Below are 22516 nucleotides of genomic sequence, written 5' to 3'. Positions count from 1 at the left end.
ATTTGTCGAATAAGCTCCGATCATTTCAGTCAATCTACACCTTCTGATTTTTCATCTTAATGGACGATTCTGAATTTAATGTCCTAAGCTTTATATTTATTTATTGTTGGTTGCTTAACAAATATTTCATGCATATTCAGGATAGTTATTATCAATCTGTGCACAAATGAAAATAACCATCGGATAAATTAAATGAGGGAGAACCTAACAACACGTGTCACGGGTAAAAAATACGGTCTACAACAATAGATAGGTCTTTATACCAGAATCTGGCTCTAAATCACCCAGAGACAATACAAAACCTTGACTCATATTGAATATAAAGCTTACACAGTATTTGGACTTATTTCATGGGCATTGAAACCGAAGCCAAAGCTAGTGACTATTCAAATGTGTTGTTAATCATTAAGGCGCAGATGGAATTAAGTAACATCGAGACTTATGGAAAGATTAAATAAAAGATTAATTAAAAGATACAATAATTTTAAAAAAAATAATGTGTCGTGCTTGCTGAAGGTTTTTACGGTTTCTAAAATAAAAATGTGTCCAAAGTACACGAAAGCCCTCTCGCACTTTGATTGTCTATGTTCAAAGGCATCAACACTCTAATTTGGCATTCATATTTGAAAGATCATACCAAAGGGAATATGTGTGCTAAGTTTCAAATTGATTGGACTTCAACTTCATCAAAAACTACCTCGACCAAAAACTTTAACCTGAAGCGTGGACGAACAAACGAGCCAACGCACATACCAAACATCATAAAGTCCCTCTACTATCGTACTAGGTGGGGCATAACAATATTAAACAAATGAATATCTATATAAATGTTCGCAAAATCAAAAGTTCAAACACATCAAACGAATAGAATCAAACTGTAATACTCTAAACTTGGTACAGGCATTTTCTTATGTAGAAATGGTGGATTAAACTGGTTTATGAGTCAAACTTCTCACTTATGACAGTCGCATAAAATTCCATTATATTGACAACCATCATGACGATGTGAGTAAAAAACAAACAGACAAATTAGTTCAAAATGTCAAAAAGGGGCTACTATTTATCATAATCACTAATATGTAACAAACATTTACCATGGCGTTATAACACAAGGACGGGATGTATAAGTACAGCGCCACGTCACTCTGTAACAAAGAAACACAAAAAGGTTCAATTTTATTCAGTAGTTTTAGAGGTTTTTTTTTTTGTAAAAGTTAACGGATGACAATCGAATACAAGCACAGATAATGCCAATTGCCGGAAGAAGCTCACATTAGCTCCTTGGTCCATCTGAACAATCAACTAATATACTAAACTAAGAAAGGTAACAATTAAATATAAAATGCAGAACTTATTTCAGACTTTCTTATATTGTGTTGGTTCTTGTTTGAAAAAAAACGAGTAGTTTCAATGATATGAGATTCTTTAGTTTTGCATCAGTTGTGAATATGTTTTGTCGGTTGTTAAATACCTGTACATGTATTACAGAGAAAAATATGTTTAAGGATTTTCGTTGTAGTTTCCTTTTGAAACGTTTGTTTTTCTGCTAGAAACAGAAGGAGCCTTTGGTACAAAAATAAATGTATCTATGTAGGTCTTAATGATATAGTCCTAGTCTAAACACTTCATTGTTGTTGTAACGTCTTTATTTTTCGGTGTCATTTTTGTGTTGATGGCAGATATTTGATAGTTTCTTTTCATACTTTTCCATATATCATGATATAAGTAAAAAGAACTCTTCACAAGAGACCTAATGAACACAGCAACTGACAACTAAAGGTCATCGTATGGCATTCAACAATGCCGCATAGTCCAATATAAAGGGCCCCGAAATAACAAATGTAAATCAATTCAAACGAGAACCTAACGGTATAATTTACGACAAAACAATAAGCGAAAAACATATATGTAACACAGCAACAAACGACATCAACTGAATTACAGGCTCCTTCCTTGGGTCAGGCACGTACCTACATAATCCCAACCTTACCCTTACCTAGGACAATGGTGTAACAGAACAACATAAGAACGAGGTATAAAAATGAAAAAGGCTTACTTCATTAGATGGATACAAATATATACACATCTAAAATGAGAACTTTGATGAATATCTAGTAAAGTATTTTAAAATATAGTACATGTTTGATGTATTTCGAACATTGAATAGATTTTACGGAAGCTAATTATTGTGAGCAACAGGTTGGTCTGACTTAACACTACACATTGTTCCTGGCCGATGATGAGATAAATAAAACAGATTGTCTTTAATTTGACGAAAAACTAAACCCGACATTCAATTGGATGTTCAGTAGACTTGCAATAGTTTCAAGTGGATTTTAGAGACGCAATAAACATATACAAAATAAAAAGAATAATTGCAATTTCTAGTACATATATTAAATGTATTGAAGCACCGTTTAGACAATGCTGTTGAGCAGTTCCAGATTATGTATCAGATAAATATAATTATAAAACTATGTCCTTAAAGCGAACGACAGATTAACTTGTTCAGCTAATAACAAGATATGATTAAAGCTTTTGAGAAATAGTTCCTGTACTATCATCTCCAATGGTTACTGTGATTTCACTATTATTTTTATCTTGGACTTTTGATATGTTATCGGTACAACCGTCGATACTCTTTTCCGTTTTAAAAACTGTGTTATCGGCTTGTATAGATATATCTTTTAGATCATTTGTCAATGTGTCTTTATCTATATTGTCAATCTTTTCTGTTGCTTGTATTTCTCTGTAACCTTCTGTTGTGCATGAGCGTTTCGCTTCACTTGTTTGACACTCTGAATCTTTGTATTTCGAGTTAACACTTTCGTTCCCACTACTAGTTGACGATTTGATTGATTTAGAATCGTCGGAATCGGAACCATTCTTAATAAAAGTCTTTGGATTCGCTTCAGTTATCGCAACATCAGGCTTGGTGTTTTTGACACCGTTTTGATGTCCATGATCAATCTGGTATCTCGATTTCAATTGTATATCAACATCAGCTGTTTTAGTTTTCACACTGTCTTTCCTGTGACTTCTTACGATGTTATTTTGTTCCGTTTTCCACTCTTTATAAGCTATTTGAAAAGCTCTAGACATCACAAGGGCCATAGACTTGGCCTTTTCAGGCGTGCTGCACAGCACTGCATGACACAGTAATCTCGGACTACTTTCTTCTTTTGATATCCAACTAAATATTTTTCCATTAGCAATACTCTCCGCGTTACAAAACGAAATATTTTCTATTGGAAATAACTTTCCTTCGTCTCTCTTTTTATCCGAATCTTTCATAAATATTCCATGAATGTTAATAACCGTTGTCACTTTATTCATCGCTCTCTCCTCTCCTGAATTATCCCATAATTTCTGTACAGGTGCATTCGTACATCCAGTTCCATTTGGAACATACACTTCTACGTCACCAAGATATCGAGTTTTGAAAACGGGGTCAGAATCTGTTATTTTTGCACGAACTTTCGAAGAAACAAACATTTTCAAATAATTTCCTTTAAAATTTCAAATACCACATTTAACATTACATAGAACGAGTAAAAACAACAAAAAACAGATATTGTCATGTCGATCACAAATCAATTGTTTGACGGTTTTAATTCATTTGATGAATCACACAATTCTAGCCTTAAGGCTACAACATCAATTTACATATACTAATTTTCCAATAAATTAAGACATATTTCACCTTCAAGTCCTTTTCCGTCGTGTACTATCCCCGTTGTTAAGTTTTCGCTGATAAGAAAATTAATCGTTTAAAATATTCGATAAACGAAATCTATCATTAAAAGAAACATTCCGGTTTAAGGAAATTTGCATTGTCAAACAATTCAATTTTGGTACCCGAAGTTTGAAGTATGATAAGTAAACAAACATAAGTAAGAGGTTCCTATCACATGGTACTCCTACATTATTAATACATTTATCTATATGATCGTAGTGGGTATTGATCTCTCTGTTAGGTCTATGGCGACCATTTGATCTATTTGAATAGCTTGGTATCCCAGTAGATATAACCAAATGTCCAAATTAAACTTTAATGAAATTTTATTGCACGTTTTATGGATTATTTTTTATCAATTTGGACAACCTCAGTCTCAGTAGGTGTTAGTTTATACATTTTTGCGATACCAAATTCTCAATTTGATAACCAAAACCAACAAAAATAAAAGAACAACAATGAAAACAAAGTAACAAAAAAACTTCAGTGCAGATTTTTTTATTGAACATAAAACGATTTTCTAGACAATATCATTGCGAAGCTTTATGCAAGGTAATGTCTCAAATAATCATAATGCAGACTGCAAACTTATGCAGGCATTAGATTTGCGGACATTCAGTGGGGACGTGCAAATTTTACGTTTGCGCACAGCTTTGGACTACATTTTCGCGCATTGATTTATATTAATGATAATTGAAATGATGTATGAATTTGAAGAGAGTAACTCATTTGGATTAAACCAATTTTGAATAAGACTCAGTAATTAAATATAAACAAAAGACATGAACGAAAATTAAGTATAATTTAAGGAAAACTTGAAATTTTGTCCAGACGTGAAAGGCTGTCAACATTTTTCTTTTTAATTTTTAGTAGAAAATTAGCTTTATTTTGTTTGAGAGTTCCCTCTATATAGCTCATCAAAGTATACATTCTACCACCTAAAGTCTGATCGACCGCCCGCCGCATAGGCAGATCCGGGGGGCCTGGGGAGAACCCGGCCCCCCCCCCCTTTCGTGGGAAATATTTGGTTGATTATATAGGGAATCACTGAAGCATGACTGCAGCGGCTCCCCTTATGTCAGTCAGCCCCCCCCCCCGCCCCTTTATGAAAAATTCTGGATCCGCAGTAAGAGAAGTTGCGCCATGACACAGACATACTTTCGTTTGTCTGAAATCAGGGGTAAAATCAATAGAGTTTTCCGTATCGACAGAACACTTGAGTTCGGGTATATTTCATGGCTATGTACCGTAAAGGGTTGCAAAGACATGATTATAACTGATTCACAACAGTCTTTCTAACTTTTAACGGAGAACATACATCGAGTCCAGAAATCTTGAGAGGCAATTTGTACTTGCGGTTGGAAAAGAAAAGTTTAAGCCGAATTAAGTACTAGATCTATGAAATTATCATTTACCTATATATAGCTAGCTATATTTACCCGTAAAATGAATGCACACACATATAATTTCCATAAACGAAAATGATATCGTACTGTTTTCAATATACGGATTCCTAACAGTGTAAAATCAGTAACAAATGAGGCACAAGCCCTTTACTCGCCCTTTACTCATAGTAAAGTGGTGAAAATGAACGATTATTTATGTATTTAATTATGTATTTTAAAACATGTAAATAAATAAAGGAAAATACGTATAAAACACTCGTAAAATCTATAACAGAATACCCCTGTCCAGTTTGAATTGATACTGTAAAACATACCGAACAACTAGAGATGGCACTGAGACAAGCAGCAAAATATGTGATGAATCAACACCATGGTTACTGAAAAACTCGGCATACTTTACAGAATTATAACTGAAAAATTCAGTAAAAAATGAAGGTCGTCTGATGCATCTTAACCGTTAACGTTGTCAAGAAACATGCACGACAAAGTAATCTCAGATCTGTACTTATTGTCTTTTGTTCGGATGAGCAAGAACCCTGCCACGTCCACTTGAATTTGTAGTATTTGTATTTTTATCCATCTGATGATTAAGCCTTTTTAAACTGTATTTTATAGTTCGTTCTTATGTTGTACTGTTATACTACTGTCCCGGGTTAAGGGGAGGGTTGGGATCCATCCAATGTGTTTAACAGAAGAAGTATACTTGAAAGCAAAATTATTTTCATTTACGTGTGTATAACGTAACTTTTTTTCAAAGTTGATGCTTTTCTAAAATTATTTAACATTTCACAGCAGTTTTATACTTTAACTTTAACAATTTATCCCTTATTCTTATTAACTCTGTTTTTTCATTGTATCACAGATCAAATTTATTCGTTTATTTTGTATTTATTTGTGTCACTTCGTTTTTTGATTGAGTTTAGTCTTTCCAAATTGATATTTTATAGTGTGTCTTTCTATGTTGTGATGTTAAAAAGGAGAAGGTTTGGTACCATTAAAACGTTTAATCATGTTTGCATATGTCCTAAGTCAGGATTTTCAGGTTCAGTGGTTGTCGTCTGTTTCTGTGGTTCATAAGTGTTTCTCGTTTTGTATATAGATTCTATCGTTGGTTTTCCCGTTAGTAAGGTTTTACACTAGTAATTTTGTGGGCCCATTATATCTTGCTGTTCGGTGTAAGCCTAGGCTCCGTATTGAAGACAATACCTAGACCTATAATGGTTAACTTTTATAAATTGTGACTTGGATGGAGAGTTGTCTCATTGGCACTCATACCACATCTTCTTATATCTTTTAACCCCGCCACATTCTGTATGTATGTGCCTGTCTCAAGTCAGGAGCCTGTAATTCAGTGTTTATTGTTTGTTTGTGTGTTACATATTTGTTTTTCGATCATTTTTTATACATTTTTATACAATTAGGTCCTTAGTTTTCTCGTTTGAATTGTTTTACATTGTCATTTCGGAAATTTAGTTTAGAAATAATTATTTATAGTGGATAGGGAAACAAATTATTGCAACTTATATTAATCCCTTTCCACTTTCCAATTTGCAGGTGCGAGTGCTGCCTTGTAGCGTCATTAGCCTGCTCTCTTCCGAAATCTACAAGGGTGCCTTTTACGTGCAAGAGATAGTTCTCTCTCTTAACACGGGTCAGTCATTTATCGTCTCCTCCCGACGGACTATTGTCTATAAATTGACTATTTCTTATTTTTCACGCGTATTTTGGCATTTAGGTCCTTCGTAACCACTCTAATATCATTGCGGCACATGTATAATCTATAGATACCTATGGATACCTATGGATCTTCAGAACGCTAGCACTGTTGCACCAATATATTCTGCTCTACTTCATCGTTATATTTTATTGTTCGTTTCACACTTCCGGATAGAATTTTGTATTCTGCTTCAAAATTATACATTAATAGTTGGTTGGCCCAAAATTTATCTAATCTGTTTTTGAAAGTGTTTAAAGTTTTTGCTGAAATAACTTCTTCAGGGAGGCTGTTCCATATGTCCACTACTCTGTTGGTGAAAAAATACTTCCTGATATCTAGACGACTTCGTTGTTTCATAAGTTTCATTGAGTGGCCTCTTGTTGTTTTTGTTGTGTTGTGCATCTCTAGCAGACCATTTGTGACTCTAGTGTCGTATAACCCGGTCAATAATTTGTACCTCTCTATCATGTCACCTCGTAAGCGGCGGAAACGGAGGGTTGGAAGCTTGAGTTTTCGTAAGCGGTCTTCGTTTGGCAAGTCTCTCATTGTAGGCAGCATTTTGGTCGCTCTCTTTTGCACATTCTCAATACTAGTAATGTCAGCCTGCCTGTAGGGTGACCATATACTGTTTGCGTACTCCAGATTCGGTCTTACAAGTGCCTTGAATAATAATGTAAATGTGCGATTGTCTAGGCGGACAAAGGAACGGCGAGTAAGTCCTACGATCTGATTAGCTTTATTGACTTGGTTTTGGATATGTTTTGCAAATGTCAGATTCGTGTCAATAGTTACACCAATATCTTTTTCTGATTCTACATTTTCAAGGTTAGTGCGTCCGCCTTCATACTTTTTCATAGTGTAGTTTGGGTGTTCATGTGTTGTATTCCTTCCACTAATCGGTAGAACTTTACACTTGTCTGGGTGGAATTTCAATAGCCAAATTTTGCTCCAATCAAATAGGATGTCGAGGTCTTCCTGAATAAGATTTTGATCGCTCTGATCGACTATTTCTCTAAATAGTTTGGTATCGTTTGCAAACATGAATACATCGTATATATCATTGTTTGGCAAGTCGTTAATAAAAAGAACGAACAAAATAGGTCCCAATACAGAGCCTTGTGGAATTCCACTGGTTACGTTCCTCCAACTTGATCTTGACCCATTGACCTGTACGCACTGTTGTCCATTACTGAGGAAACTTCTTATCCAGTTCGTAGTTTGCTCACTGATACCATAGTGTTTAATCTTGTGTAGTAGTCTCATATGTGGCACCATGTCAAACGCTTTCATATAGATAGAGTGTTATATACCTCCTTTGTCAAGTACCTTTGTCCACTTGTCTAGGACTTTTAGCAACTGAAGTGAAGTTGATCTACCACCCATGAAGCCAAACTGTTGATTGCTAAATAAATTCTGTCTATCCATGTGTTCAATTATTCTCTTTCGGACAAGTTTCTCAATAATTTTACATAGAATGCTGGTGAGACTAACTGGACGGTAGTTTGAAGCTGATTTCTTATCTCCCTTCTTAAATAATGCAGTTATTATAGCAATCTTCCAATCCTCGGGTACCTCCCCATTTACAAAGGAGCTGTTGAAAATCATACATAACGGTTTGTCAACAACAGAAGCTAATTCAAATAGTAGTTTTGGATGGACTCTATCTGGTCCTGGTGATTTAGTTATATTCAGATTTAGTAACAATTTTCTAACTTCTTTTTTATTAAATAATTCATCACTTGACTGATGGCTATAATATACCTTTTCAATTGCCGGCATATTATTATCTGCTTTGTCTGAGTCACTACTTGCCACTGTTAATGTGTTGTTTTCTGTTTTATGTAGTTCTGACACACCATATTTGGATGTTCTTTTAGCGTTAACATATTTCTAAAAGTTTTTACTATTTGTTTTGGCTGTTTCTGCAACTTCTCTTTCCTTGTCCTTTCTCTCTTTTCTTGTTAATTTTTTAACCTTGTTCCTTGCCTTGCAAAATTCCCTATAGCTCTCTTCACTCTTTTTTTCCATGTATCTTTCCCAAAGTCTATGTTTACGTCTAACACTACTAAGAGTCTCTTTACCTAGTGTTGTATTGCCTTTTGAATTTTTAGGTCGGCTCTTTGGTACATGTTAACTCACAGCCTGGTTGAACTTATCCATAAAAGCTTTGAGCATATCATTTGTTTTTTTATGTTCTAGTTCTTTTTCCCAATCTATATTTAGCTCTTGTCGCAAAGCAACGTAGTCTGCTTTATAGTAATTTAATCTTTCTATAGCACATTCTGTGTAGTTAAAGTAACGCATATAATCAAATTTTAAAACACAATGGTCACTAGCTCCTAAAGGGTCCAAGTGTTCAATATTTGCTATATAATTAAGGTCATTTACTATTATCAAATCTAGCATGGAAGGCTCTTGATTAATCCTAATTCTGGTTGGCTTAGCTACCATCTGATGTAAAACGTTATCTCTAAGACATTCTATAAATTCTGTACTTGTTTCATTCTTAGCAGTCCAGCTCTCCCAATCTATATCTGGAAAGTTGAAATCCCCATTTATCAAAATATGGGTGAAATTGTGACCAAGGTTACTTGCTTTGTTCAATAAATCGATCAAAGCCTTGTGCTTACTTTCATCCGATGATGGACTTTTATATATACATCCTTATAATAAATTGTCATGTCCTAATAATGGAATCTTGATCCATACACTTTCTTCAAAATCAGAGTCAATATCTACCTCTGCTGAATTGATAGATTTTTTTATATAGACGATAATTCCTCTCTTTGCCTTGCCAGGAAAATTACTTGGAAATAACTCATATCCATTTAAATTTAATTCTGCCTTTTTATTCCTCTATCTAAAACCAAAATTATGGTGTATAAAGTTTTCTGTAATTAGGAGTTGACGGGTCGTAGCAGTCCATTCCATTATTCAAAATATTAATTTCATTATTCAAAATTAACTATTTCTTAATTTTCACGCGTATTTTGGGATTTATGGGTCTCCTTAACCCCTCTAATGGTCATTGCAGAACATTGCTCCAGTAAAAATTATATTAAAAGACAACATTGAGTATTTTAATTTTAATATATATGTTCATATGATGATCATAATCTTTCAGTCAGTTTAATTGAAGTCTGGAGCTGGCATGTCAGTTAACTGCTAGTAGTCTGTTGTTATTTATGTATTATTGTCATATTGTTTATTTTCTTTGGTTACATCTTCTGACATCAGACTCGGACTTCTCTTGAACTGAATTTTAATGTGAGTATTGTTATGCGTTTACTTTTCTACATTGGCTAGAGGTATAGGGGAGGGTTGAGATCTCACAAACATGTTTAACCCCGCCGCATTTTTGCGCCCGTCCCAAGTCAGGAGCCTCTTGCGAGTATGGTATTGAGGAAACGATGATAGTCCGTCGGAAGGGGACGATAAATGGATGACCCGTGTTAAGAGAGAGCCATATCTCTTGCACGTTAAAGACACCCTTGTAGATTTCGAAAAAGAGTAGGCTAATGCCGCTACAAAGCAGAACTCGCACCCGCAAAGTGGAAAGGGATTAAAATAAGTTGCAAAACTTGTTTCCCGATCCACTTTAAAAAAATATGTTTAAACTAAGTCAGGAGCCTCTGGCCTTTGTTAGTCTTGTATTATTTTAATTTTAGTTTCTTGTGTACAATGTGGAACTTAGTATGGCATTCATTATCACTGAACTAGTATATATTTGTTAAGGGGCCAGCTGAAGGACGCCTCCGGGTACGTGAATTTCTCGCTACATTGAAGACCTGTTGGTGACCTTCTGCTGTTGTTTTTTCTATTGTCGGGTTGTTGTCTTTTTGACACATTCCCCATTTCCATTCTCAATTTTGTTTGATATACAGGTCGTTTATACATTAAACCAAGGAATTTCTGTTAAAAATAGTTAAGGAAACCCACAAGTTTATCCTCCGAAAATTAATAAATAAATAAAGTAAAAAATTTGGAAGACACCTAAATTAAGTTGACGAAATCAGAAATACGTGGTAAAGTTTTACAGTCAATTTTTTTTTTATTTCATTATTCACTTTTCACACGATGAACTATTTCATTATTAATTATTGAAAGGACAGACAGAGCTGTATCTGTATAATAGAACACCCAATTGCAGGATAAAAAGAATTATCTTGCAATTATAGCCCTACAGATATCGCTATGCTGTATCTGTATACTATACATATATCGCTTTAAAGCTCCACCCACTGCCGGACTTATTATTGTATGAACCTGCGTGACTTCAGAATTTGTATTGCAATCGCATTCCAATGACGTATTTATTGCGAATTAACGATTAATTTTATACGTTCTGTTTGTTTTCAAACATTTCTTTAGAACAATTATCATCAACAACTTTCTAATAACATACACACATGAACAGCAGTCTTTACTACGATGACAACTACCGATTTCTAAACTTGAATGTGTATGCTGTACGAAATAACATTGACAACAGTTGAGAAGCTTGAAAGAACCATCAACAGACATCTTAGGAAATGATTAGGTGTCCCTCCAAGTTTTACAACTGTAGGACTGTACAGCAGGACCACAAAGTTGCAGCTACCATTTACATCTCTAGTGGAAGAATTCAAAGTTAGCAAAAGTCTCCTTGTGATGACACTGAAAGAATCTAGAGATGACAAAGTAAGAACAGCAGGTGTCCAAGTAAGAACAGGACGAAAATGGTCAGCATCAAAAGCAGTTTCAGAGGCAGAGAGTAGATTGTGGCGTAAAAGATATTGTTGGAACATTGGCAGTAGGACAACAGGGTCTTGGTACATCAAAAAAGTTGCTACTGGAAGAACGCTAACACCCAAAAAAGACGAATTCTTGTCCAAAGAGAGATAAGATCAAGAGAAGAAGAACTCAGACAAGCAAAGACAGTAGAATTAGGGAGCCAAGGCGCTTGGTCGAGATGGGAATTGGAACAACGATCCCTCATATGGTCAGAAATATGGCGATATCCTCAGTACCAACTACAGTTTCTTCTAAGATCAGTGTATGATGTGTTACCAACACCACCAAATCTGCACAGGTGGAAACTTTCAGAAACACCAGACTGTCCCATGTGCGGAGACAGAGGAACTCTACAACATGTTCTTTCAGGGGGGAATATCGCTCTTACACAGGGGAGATATACATGGCGACACAACCAAGTGCTCCGGGAACTCGCTGAAGTGATAGAGAAACAGAGGAAAGGTGCAAAACACATAAGAGACAAACCTATCAAGATCCAGTTTGTGAAGGAGGGTGAGGTAGGCCAGAAAAGTAAAAAGAACATATCAGGAATGCTTAATCAGGCGAAGGATTGGCAGTTAGAAGTTGATCTAGGAAAGAAGATGCAATTTCTTGATATTGTAACAACTAACCTAAGACCAGACATGGTACTTTGGTCTACAAGCAGTAAAAAGGTAGTGATCATAAAGTTGACAGTTCCCTGGGAGGAGAGATGTGGCGAAACAAATGAAAGAAAGAGGGCAAAATATGATGGACTGTTGGCAGAGTGCAGAGATAGAGGATGGCAGACATGGAACTTTCCTGTTGAGGATGGCTGCAGAGGCTTCCCTGCACAGTCAGTGTGGAGAATGTTTTCTGCAATTGGAGTGACTGGCCAGAATAGAAACGCAGTAATCAAGAAACTGGGCCAAGCAGCAGAGAAAGCATCTTGCTGGATATGGATGAAAAGAGACAGTAGTAGCTCGAAACCCACCACCAATGCGCAGTGCTTGATCACCACTGTGGATCCCCCATCCTGAGAGTGTACCGAGCTAGGGGTCGAAACACATGATGACGGATGGCCTCGGCTGAGGACATTGATAGTGATTGCAGTAATTTTACCAGTACTGTATGTAAGTAACTTGCAACAAAAACAACCATGTCTATTTCAGCATGCATGTTTAGAGAATGTCAAGTCTGAAGAGAAAGCACAACTCGTACACTCCTGTTTCATCTTGGACAATGTTTTGTTATTTGTTTTTACTGTTGAAATAAGTTGTTATGTTAAAATAGATAATTATTCTTCTTGAGCGATGTATTATTGTTGACCATTCCAGATTCTTTTTTTGCGAACCCGTCTTCAGCTGACTGTGTGATTACTGTATCGTTCTTGTCCATTCGTTTTTTATGCGTTTTGTTATTTGATTTTGCCATTTGATTATGGATTTTCCGAATTGATTTTCCTTTAAGTTCAGTATTTTTGTGATTTTTCTTTTTACTACACGAGCCTCAATGGATTTCAAACTGAAAATAAATGCAAATCATGTGTTTTTGTGTCTTTCTAGTTAATTGCAGGATAAAGACAATACCTTTTAGTGTCTTTAGATATCAGCTGTATTTGTACTCGGCTCGAAACAGGCGTTATAGCTCGCTGAAAGCTCGCATACACCTTGTTTCCTAGCCACGTACAAATACAGCTGATATCTCTTTCTGGGAAAAGTTCTTGCGTGGATAATAAATAAAGACATGAAATTCATCCTCACCGGCGTAATAACTATTATATTATAGTGATACACATAATTATACAATGGTTTCTTGTTATATTTTATATTAATTTAACAGTTACATTTATATATAATTTTCATCCATTTGTCTATCATTCTATTCTACTATTCTAATAATAGTGCAGTGCAAGTGCATAAATGGTGGACACTCTTCTGTAAAAAATCGATTTTTCTTTAAGAAAAAGGGAGGCTTGGTACCATTAAAAACGTTTAATCCTGCTGCAAATGTTTGCACCTGTCCTAAGTCAAGAACCTGATGTTCTGTAGTTGTCGTTTGTTTATGTCATTTAAACGTGTTTCCCGTTTCCCGTTTTTTATATATAGATTAGATCGTTGGTTTTCTCGTTTGAGTGGTTCTACACTAGTAATTTTGGGGCCCTTGATAGCTTGGTGTTCGGTATGGGCCAAGGCTCAATGTTGAAGGCTGTACTTTGACATATAATGGTTTACTTTTATAAATTGTTATTTGGATGGAGAGGTGTCTCATTGGCACTCATACCACATCTTCCTATATCTATTTGTACATACCCACCCCTGTTTTACTTGAACTATTGTCAGCTTACTTTATATATGTGCATGATTTCTGACACGTTTCCGACACGTTTGAATAAATACAATTCATCAAACTTTTGAATATTTAGACATCAATGTTATTATAAACATTTAAGTGTTTTAAATCAAAAACAAAAGTGAAACACACGGTATTTTCGGACAAAAAATCAATCAATTCTCACTTTTAAAATTCAAATGAGGTAAAAATAAAAATACATGAAAGAGAAATAAATACCGTTGACGCAGTAATGACAATCTGTTACACAGAATAATAGTGGTGCGTTTCTTTCCAGTGTGTCTCAATCAACATATACAGAAAACTTGGTAAGAATTTTGTTTGATGCATGATTTTTTTTAGTTATTAGTGGCTTTGAACTAGCTGTCAGTAACTTAAAGTACTCTCAGATCTATACTTACTGCAGTATGCTGCTATGATATACAGGTATCCGGCCACGGCTTCTCTGTGTTTTTATAAGATGTATTTCTATTTGTATTCATCGGATGCGTTAAGCCTTTATCAACTGATTTGTATAGTTCTTATGTTGTTATGTTTTACACCACTGTCACAGAATAGGGGGATGGGGATCCCGTTAACATGTTTAACCCCGCCATATTCTTTATTATGTGTGTGTCTGTCCCAAGTCAGGAGCCTGTAATTCAGGGGTTGTTGTCGTTTGTTGATGTGTTACATATGTGTTTCACCCGTATTACAGGTTCTGTGCTGCCAGCTTGAACATCTTTCACACTTAATTGCCTCTTGTCTTGGCCTAACTACAGTTGTACTTTGGTACACGTTATACAGCTGTCGTCTGACATTGTAATGGTGATGAGGGGAGCTCATAGTTTCCCCTTTTTATTGGTTACAATTTTCTCATGATTCAATAACAGCTTGGTAAATGCCTTCATTGTTTTTATATTTAAGTTTTTGTAGAAAAAAACATCAATAACTACCTGTGTAGATTTAAAACAACAAACTTGTAAATTATTCAATTGGTAAAAGTTAATATTTAACTAATTCAAAAGAAAAGTAATCAAAACATCAGTCATAGATTGTTGGGAAAACTTTAAACAATTAACCATGAGGGTACCAAAATCGCACCTATTTTGAGAGTTTTTTAACCTACGTATATTTATGCTTCAGACAAAAGTTTTCATTATGTGTTTATTTTGTAGATGAATTATTATTTACTATATGGTTTCACCTATTTAATTTTGAATCCATATGGAATCAAAGAAAATTGTTCTGAACTGACCTCCAAACCATCAATGATTCTGTAATGAAGAGTTCACAAATTGCACCCATGCTTACATTTGGGTTTTCAAAAGTCGAATAACAGAGCTTTTGTGTAATTCCTTCAAATATTTTGAACAATTGGATACTAGTCCATGTTTACTCTTCAATTTTTTAAGAAATTGATACTTGTAACATATTGAATTTGCTAATTTTAAAAAGATGACGTTTTGATGACGTCACATGGCGACGTTTCCGTTCATTTTGCTTTACCTGTAAAACATGCTAGATCGGCACAAAAAAAATACTTAAACATGACGGTACCCAAATTGCACCTATTTTGACAGTTTTTTCAACTACGTTTTTTTATGATCAAAACAAACATTTCCATTTTGTGTTTACTTTGTAGCCGTATCTTTCTTTATTATATAGGTAGATTCTACACCAATTATATTTTCAATTTATATGGAATCATAGAAAAATTGGTCTGAACTAACCTCCAAACCATCAATGATTTTGTATATGAGGAGTACCCAAATTGCATCCATGCTTAAATTGCATCGTCAAAACCTGAATAACAGAGTTTTTGTTTAATTTTTTTCAAATATTTTGAACAATTGGATATTTGTCCATGCTTACTCTTCTTTTTTAAAGAACTGGATACTTGAAACATATTGTATTTGCTATTTGCTAATTTTAAAAAGATGACGTTTTGATGACGTCGCATGGCGACGTTTCAGTACATTTTGCTTTTTCAGTAAACACTTCATCTGTTGATAAATACTGTGAACGTTTAGTGTATATCTAAATATTTTACCTTTGTTGAAATACGTGCATAGCATCAAAAGCATAGAAATACTAATTGTTTAGTCTCTAGGAAATCTTGATTTCAGCTGCTATTTTTGTTAAATCTGCACAAAATGGGCAATCGGTGCAATTTTGGTATCGTTACGTTATGTATATTAACTGCTTTAAAATAACGTGATGATTTTTACAATGTAATGAATAAAATAAATCCCACCTAGAAAGATCATTTATACTAAGCAATTGTTATTTATATATATCATTTCAAATATTATCAGATGCCGATTTAACTAGGTGCCGATTTGACCGGGTGCCGGTTACACTTGTAACCCCTATTTTTAACATTTTTACCGATCATGTCTGTTCTGTTCACACCTCGTTGTCAATAAAATGGAATGTGATGCGAATGTCATACAATTGAGAGGTTTAGCTAGCTTTAAAACCAGGTGTAATCCACCATTTTCTACTTAGGAAAATGCACGTACGGTACCAAGTCCGGAAAAAGACTGTTGTTATTCATTCGTTTCAGCGTTTGGTTTTGCCATTTGATTCAGGACGTTCTTTCTTTTAATGTTCCTAGTAGTTCAGTATTTTTGTGATAATTTTTTTTATATCTTACTTATGGGTTTTATTCATTGTTGTACACCGTACAGTGATATTTAGTTGTTGCTACGTTTTATGTCATATGGTCTTTGTTGGAGATTTGTCTCATTGCCAATTATACCACATATTTTGCTTTCACAATATATCGCTTTTCAACAGTGTTCATGAGTTTTGAACAGCGGTATACTACTGTTGCCTTTATTCATCCCTAAAGGTGGAACGGTAGTATTTGTCTCGGCAAAAGATATAATGATAACATTTTCATCACTTTCTCATGCTGACCCATAATAAACATATAAGTTAATTTGCCAACAAACAAATCCATGCTGTAGCTGAATCAAAATAATTCATAATGTAACGATGTTGTTCTACAATATCGTTTGAGTCACAGAGACGACAGACTCTTCTATTCTTGGTTTACAATAATCATGAATCAATTCGCCTTTTCAGAATCTAGAGGACTATAGGTAATCTCATTGTTCGTACACCAAAATTAAAATAACGTCATGTCATTGGTTAAATTTCTATTGTTTATGATGTTTTAAAAACCAATCATAACGTTTTGGTCTACGCTTTTCGAAATATTACCCAGAATGCATTAGATTCTGAAACGGCAAATTAACCCTGCAGACTTCACGTTTATGGCGTCGATGGTGGAGTGTAGTCCGGGATTGGATCTATGTTATTTGTCAGCCTTAAATGTTGTAATTGTGGTTGTAAGTCGTTCATCTGGTTAATCCCCGATATTTGAAAATTATTTACTGCCGATGTAGTTGTAGCTGAATAAGTTTCATCGCTTTCCTCTGAAAATATACAATAATATACTCATTTTAATTCATCTCGGATCGATTAAATTCCTCTTAAGATTCTGATACTGAAGCGATTCTCCTCTGATTTGGCATCACAATTTCACCTATCTCACTTCGAACTGGTACATATACAGCATAATTCTGTAGTACGAATTGGAGATATATTAATCTTTTAGAATCATTTAAATTATGTTAATACCTCACCTTTAATGTAAAACGTCTAGATCTATAAATTATGCTTGCGCTTGAGGAACTGCTAAACTGTATTGTTGGGTTTTTTTTCTCTCTCTGAGTTATAGTTGTTCCCTCATTTGAATACGGAAAACTCACGATATTTAGAAAAGTTCTGTCATTCACAGTATTTATCACGTGTAAAAACTCATCAAAGTTACCAGGCTAATAATTTTGTACCTTGATACCCTTAAAATTTCGATACACTCTTATTTGCTACATTCGGAGTTTATCCGATTCACTGAGTTGTTTCTATTCTACAAATATATTTATGAGTAAATCTGTTGCCTTTTATTTAGTAACAACGATCGTAAATACAATTGTATTGCTTGTTTACATTAAGTGTAATGATTTTTATTATTTTCAACATTAACTTTTATTTTGACTTAAAACATTAATATCAACTCGCATTTTCTCATTTTATATTATAGCATTTATACCTGTTATACCTGTCTGTCTGATATCGTGCTTTTCCCTATCAACAGGACATTTAATGGACTTGTATCTACGTTTGTGTGCCATAATCCTGACACATGCAGTACAAAGTATATGTCCACAAGGCAAAATGATCGGCTTGCGTTCTTCGTCGTCATATTGTTCTAAGCATATCAAACACACGTCACTGTCGATGTATACAGTATCGTTTTCATTTTCGTTTTGAAACGACAGTACTGACGGAGGTTGCCCAATAGAGTGTCCACTTCTTATAGTACTTTCTGTATAACTGGAATCAATGCTGATATGTTCACGCTGTAAATCAAGCGATCGTTGGATATCAAAAATGTCAGACACAGCATATATAGAATCATTGTCATAATGACGACATTTCCTGATACAATTTCCCATAAACGGATTCCAAACAATCTGTAAAGATAAATATTTTGAATTGATTTTCTTGTGTAATATAAATTGAACAATCTTACTTAAGATCAACATAAGTTGCATGGGCAATTCGAAATTGAAAAGATTGGAAAACCGGAGAGGGTAGTCTTGATGTGCTAGGAAATCGGTATCAACCAGCCACTTTTTAATGTGTCAAAAAAACTCTATTAACGCTATGATTATCTTCAAATAAATAATGGTCAGTACGTGCAGAGATATGTGATACAAGATATTAGCAACTCAAGTAAATCTAAGTAACGGTCAATAAAATGACTCGGCCAACGGAAACCGATTGGAATGATGATGGGATTGTGACGAAAATATCGGCCATTGTGGTGAATAAGACGATACGCATAACAATTATTATTATTGTTCAGGCAGATGATTTCCACAGCTTAAGCACGCATATTCAAAGGGTACACATTTATATGAATTTTCATCGGAGTTCAATATTTTCGTGATTATTTCGTTCTTTATGGACACAAAGAATGAAATAATCACGAAAATATTGAACTCCGATGAAAATTCAATCGGAAAGTCCCTAATCGAATGGCAAAATCAAATGACAAAACACATCAAACGAATGAACCAATCTTAATAATTTTCAAATTAATATACTTGTAATGTGTGAAATGACAAGAGGAATCAAAATAATAACAATTCTGATCAATTCTGCTTCCCATCCTATTACTGTAGTGGTCAAATGATCTACAAATCTGTTTCGTAAAACTCTTTAAAACAGTAACTATTAGATTTATAATTTTAAGGAGCTTTATTACTCCCAAATGTCATGAAATATAATAAAATTGAGTGGACACGGTTTCGTCAAATTGATCCAGGTATTTTTACTAATACCGCAGTCCCACTAGTCCACGACCAAGGTAGAGAGGGAATATGTCAAAGAGACAACCCGACCAAAGGGAAGACCACATCCGAATGCCACCAATGGATCTTCAACTCACCGAGAAAATCCCGCACCCGTAGGTGGGCCTCAGCTGATCTCTAAATAAAAATATGTACTAGTTCAGTGAATATGGTCGTCCTTTTGTCATTCGGACGAATGGGTAACAATTGTCTTATTCCTGACTTGGTACAGGCATTTTCTTATGTATTAAATGATGGATTGAACCTGATTTTAAAACTAGCTTATCCTCTCACTGGTATGACAGTCGCGTGTAATTCCAATACATTGACAACAATGTGTGAACAAAATAAACAGACAAAATAAGTAAAAATGACACAAAAAATCATTGTACAATAAATAGTGTACATGTGCCTGTGTCATTTAATATATTACCTTGATTCTCCTCTGTATAACAGTTATTGGTTCATACAGAGACATATGAATTATACGTCTCTGGTCCATACATGTATAATAGTTGATGTTTTGAAATGAATTTATAACTACAAAATCTTACAATTTCAAAATATACTTACAGACTAGCACATATATACTTACTTTTTAATGCAAAATACGTATCATACAGGTATAACTTACACAGAGTATCCGTACAAATACCTGTGTTATGGATGTACGGGTTGAGTATTTAAAGGTTTGGTAATTGAACTTAGTACATATGTAATTAGAGAATAATGATATTAGTTATATACCTACCGAACAAGGAAGTGTTGATCATTTCGTGGTAATCTTGTTGGTTATCTTATATTCAAAAATAAGTATAATTCAAATGAATTCTTCTATCATGGCTAAGTACCGCAGGGTGCAAGTTTGAATAAATCCTACTTTGTAAAGGATCACTCTGATTCAAAGACAAAATTCTCTGAAACTGATATTATCAAGATGCTTGATTTTTTTATTGACAAGATATTTGTTACGTTCGGAGGACGTGTTTTTCAACAGACTGTCGGCATTACAATGGGAACAAACTGTGCCCCTCTACTTGCCGACTTATTTCTTTATTGTTATGGGGCTGACTTCATGGAGGAACTTCTTAGGAAGAAAGATAAGAAGTTAGCAATATCCTTTAATTTTACTTTCCGCTATATAGATGATGTTCTTTCACTAAATAATTCAAAATTTGGTGACTATGTGGAACGCATCTATCCCATTGAACTAGAGATGAAGGATACTATAGATACAGTTAAGTCGGCTACATATCTTGACTTACATCTAGAAATTGACAATGAGGGTCGGTTGAAAACAAATCTTTACGACTTAAGAGATTTCAGCTTTCCATTTGTGAACTTTCCATTTCTAAGTAGCAACATTCCAACAGCTACTGCATACGGGGTATATACTTCCAATTGATACGATATTCCCGTGCTCGCATTTCCTATCATAATTTTCTTGATAGAGGGTTGCTGCTCACAAAGAAGCCGTTAAACCAAGAGTTTCAAATGGTGAAGTTGAAATTATCCCTTCGTAAATTTTACGGACGGCATCACGAGTTGGTTGACCGTTATGGAATGAATAATCGTTTCACAAATGATATCGGATATGTTCCTTACGTCGTAACTACAATCCTCTTCCCTTTCATGAATGCGACCTACCGAATTGGACTATTTACCGCATTTGATATCACACAATCAAAGCGACGGGTGCCAAATGTGGAGCAGGATCTGCTTACCCTTCCGGAGCACATGCGATCACTCCTAGTTTTTGGTGGGGTTCGTGGTGTTTATTCTTTTGTTTTCTATGTTGTGTCATGTGTACTATTGTTTGTCTGTTTGTCTTTTTCATTTTTAGCCATGGCGTTTTCAGTTTGTTTTAGATTTATGAGTTTGACTGTCCCTTTGGTATCTTTCATCCCTCTTTGTGTTAAATCATGTGAAAGTTGTATTCGAAGTTTGTTGCAGATGCAGTTATTAAATTAATAAGTTTGATTTTGAAATAGCTTATTTTCCTTTACTTTTTGTGTATTTTTTGTTGTGCATGTTTTGATTTTGTGACATCGATGGATTGTCCATATCTGTTTGACAGTGCTCCTAACAATACGACAAAAAGAAGCATTTGATATTCTATCTGGTAGTGAATGAAAATGTCTTTATTTTTTTCAGAAGACTATTCTCCTGTTTCTCAATATTTGTTCGCTCTTGACAATGATAGAACAATGAAGCATTTGGCCACATGTTAGTACTGGTGCTAAATATGTCTTGAATATTCAGTATGAGGTTGCAGTGGTGGGTCCAATTGTACCATGTACACCAAACCCCATCAGTCCAAACTTTGTTCTTCTAACTTTTTGGATTCTTTGAAGTTTTGTTCAAGCCCATCTGTTCTCGTTATGCTTAGTTCACCATAGTTGCAGTAAATTTTCTGTTTTGATTAATATTCATTTCAGGTTCTGTTGGATGAATTTTATTATGATGTTCTTTAGCATGTTTATCTTTAACATTCAACATTATTTGTAACTCATATTCATTGTTTGCTATATCATTTACACAAGTTTGAACCTACAAATATATTTCCAAAATAACATCATAATGAGTTATGCTCACGTTCTATCAATAGGTCTTGTACAAATATGTTATATATGTGTTTGTATAGTATTCCTTCTTGTCATGCACCTCGCTTAATTTTGAATGGTGAACTTAACCTATCCATTCATTTGACTTTGGAGCTCAGTCCATTATATACCCCTGTAATCATTTACCATTGACTTGGATGCATATTTGATCCTCATCCATTGAAATGACATAGTGTACAACATCAATTGCTGATTGTACATCAAGAGCAGATGTGAAACAAATATCATATGTTTATTTCTTTTATATTGCAGGTTTCTGATATTAGCAGGTGACACGATTGGTAACAGACTGTAAATCCAAATTATAGTAATGTTTTATATGTAATATGAAGGTTTTCCGCAAATTGATATACACATGTCTTAATTTCCGCTGGTAGAAAGTAAAATCACAAAAATACTGAACTCCGAGGAAAATTCAAAACGGAAAATTCCTAATCAAATGGCTAACTCAAATGATAAAACACATCAAACGAATGGCCAACAACTGTCATATTGCTGACTTCGTACAGGCATTTTTAAAT

General features: G+C 34.6%; 2 protein-coding genes across 3 annotated transcripts; both read right to left on the bottom strand.

The window, feature by feature from the left end:
- Window positions 1–2375: 2375 nt before the first annotated feature.
- LOC134712324 (uncharacterized) lies at window positions 2376–3899 on the bottom strand. The gene has a single exon (XM_063573765.1). It carries the CDS (start codon window positions 3493–3495, stop codon window positions 2530–2532), a length of 966 nt encoding a protein of 321 aa, XP_063429835.1. The 5' UTR covers window positions 3496–3899; the 3' UTR covers window positions 2376–2529.
- Window positions 3900–16840: 12941 nt separating this feature from the next.
- On the bottom strand, window positions 16841–20065 carry LOC134712323 (uncharacterized). 2 transcript variants are annotated; one of them, XM_063573763.1, is made up of 3 exons: window positions 19967–20065; window positions 18066–18489; window positions 16841–17388 (listed from the first exon to the last, which is right to left on the bottom strand). In XM_063573763.1, exons 2-3 carry the CDS (start codon window positions 18469–18471, stop codon window positions 17225–17227), a joined length of 570 nt encoding a protein of 189 aa, XP_063429833.1. In that variant the 5' UTR covers window positions 18472–18489; window positions 19967–20065; the 3' UTR covers window positions 16841–17224. The 2 variants fall into 2 exon arrangements, with proteins under 2 accessions (XP_063429833.1, XP_063429834.1); XM_063573764.1 differs by having other exon boundaries at window positions 18075–18489.
- Window positions 20066–22516: the final 2451 nt, after the last annotated feature.

This window comes from Mytilus trossulus, chromosome 3 (genome assembly GCF_036588685.1).
Source record: "Mytilus trossulus isolate FHL-02 chromosome 3, PNRI_Mtr1.1.1.hap1, whole genome shotgun sequence".
NCBI lineage: Eukaryota > Metazoa > Mollusca > Bivalvia > Mytilida > Mytilidae > Mytilus > Mytilus trossulus.
This window is presented reverse-complemented; position numbering and strand designations above follow the sequence as displayed.

Bases quoted from the DNA above. Each gene is read 5' to 3' on its own strand.
- LOC134712323 (XM_063573763.1), bottom strand. From the start codon at position 18,471: ATGGGAAATTGTATCAGGAAATGTCGTCATTATGACAATGATTCTATA. The intron at 17,389-18,065 runs GTATAAATGCTA...GTATATTTTCAG, and splicing joins CAGACAGACAGGTATAACAG to AGGAAAGCGATGAAACTTAT.
- LOC134712324 (XM_063573765.1), bottom strand. From the start codon at position 3,495: ATGTTTGTTTCTTCGAAAGTTCGTGCAAAAATAACAGATTCTGACCCC.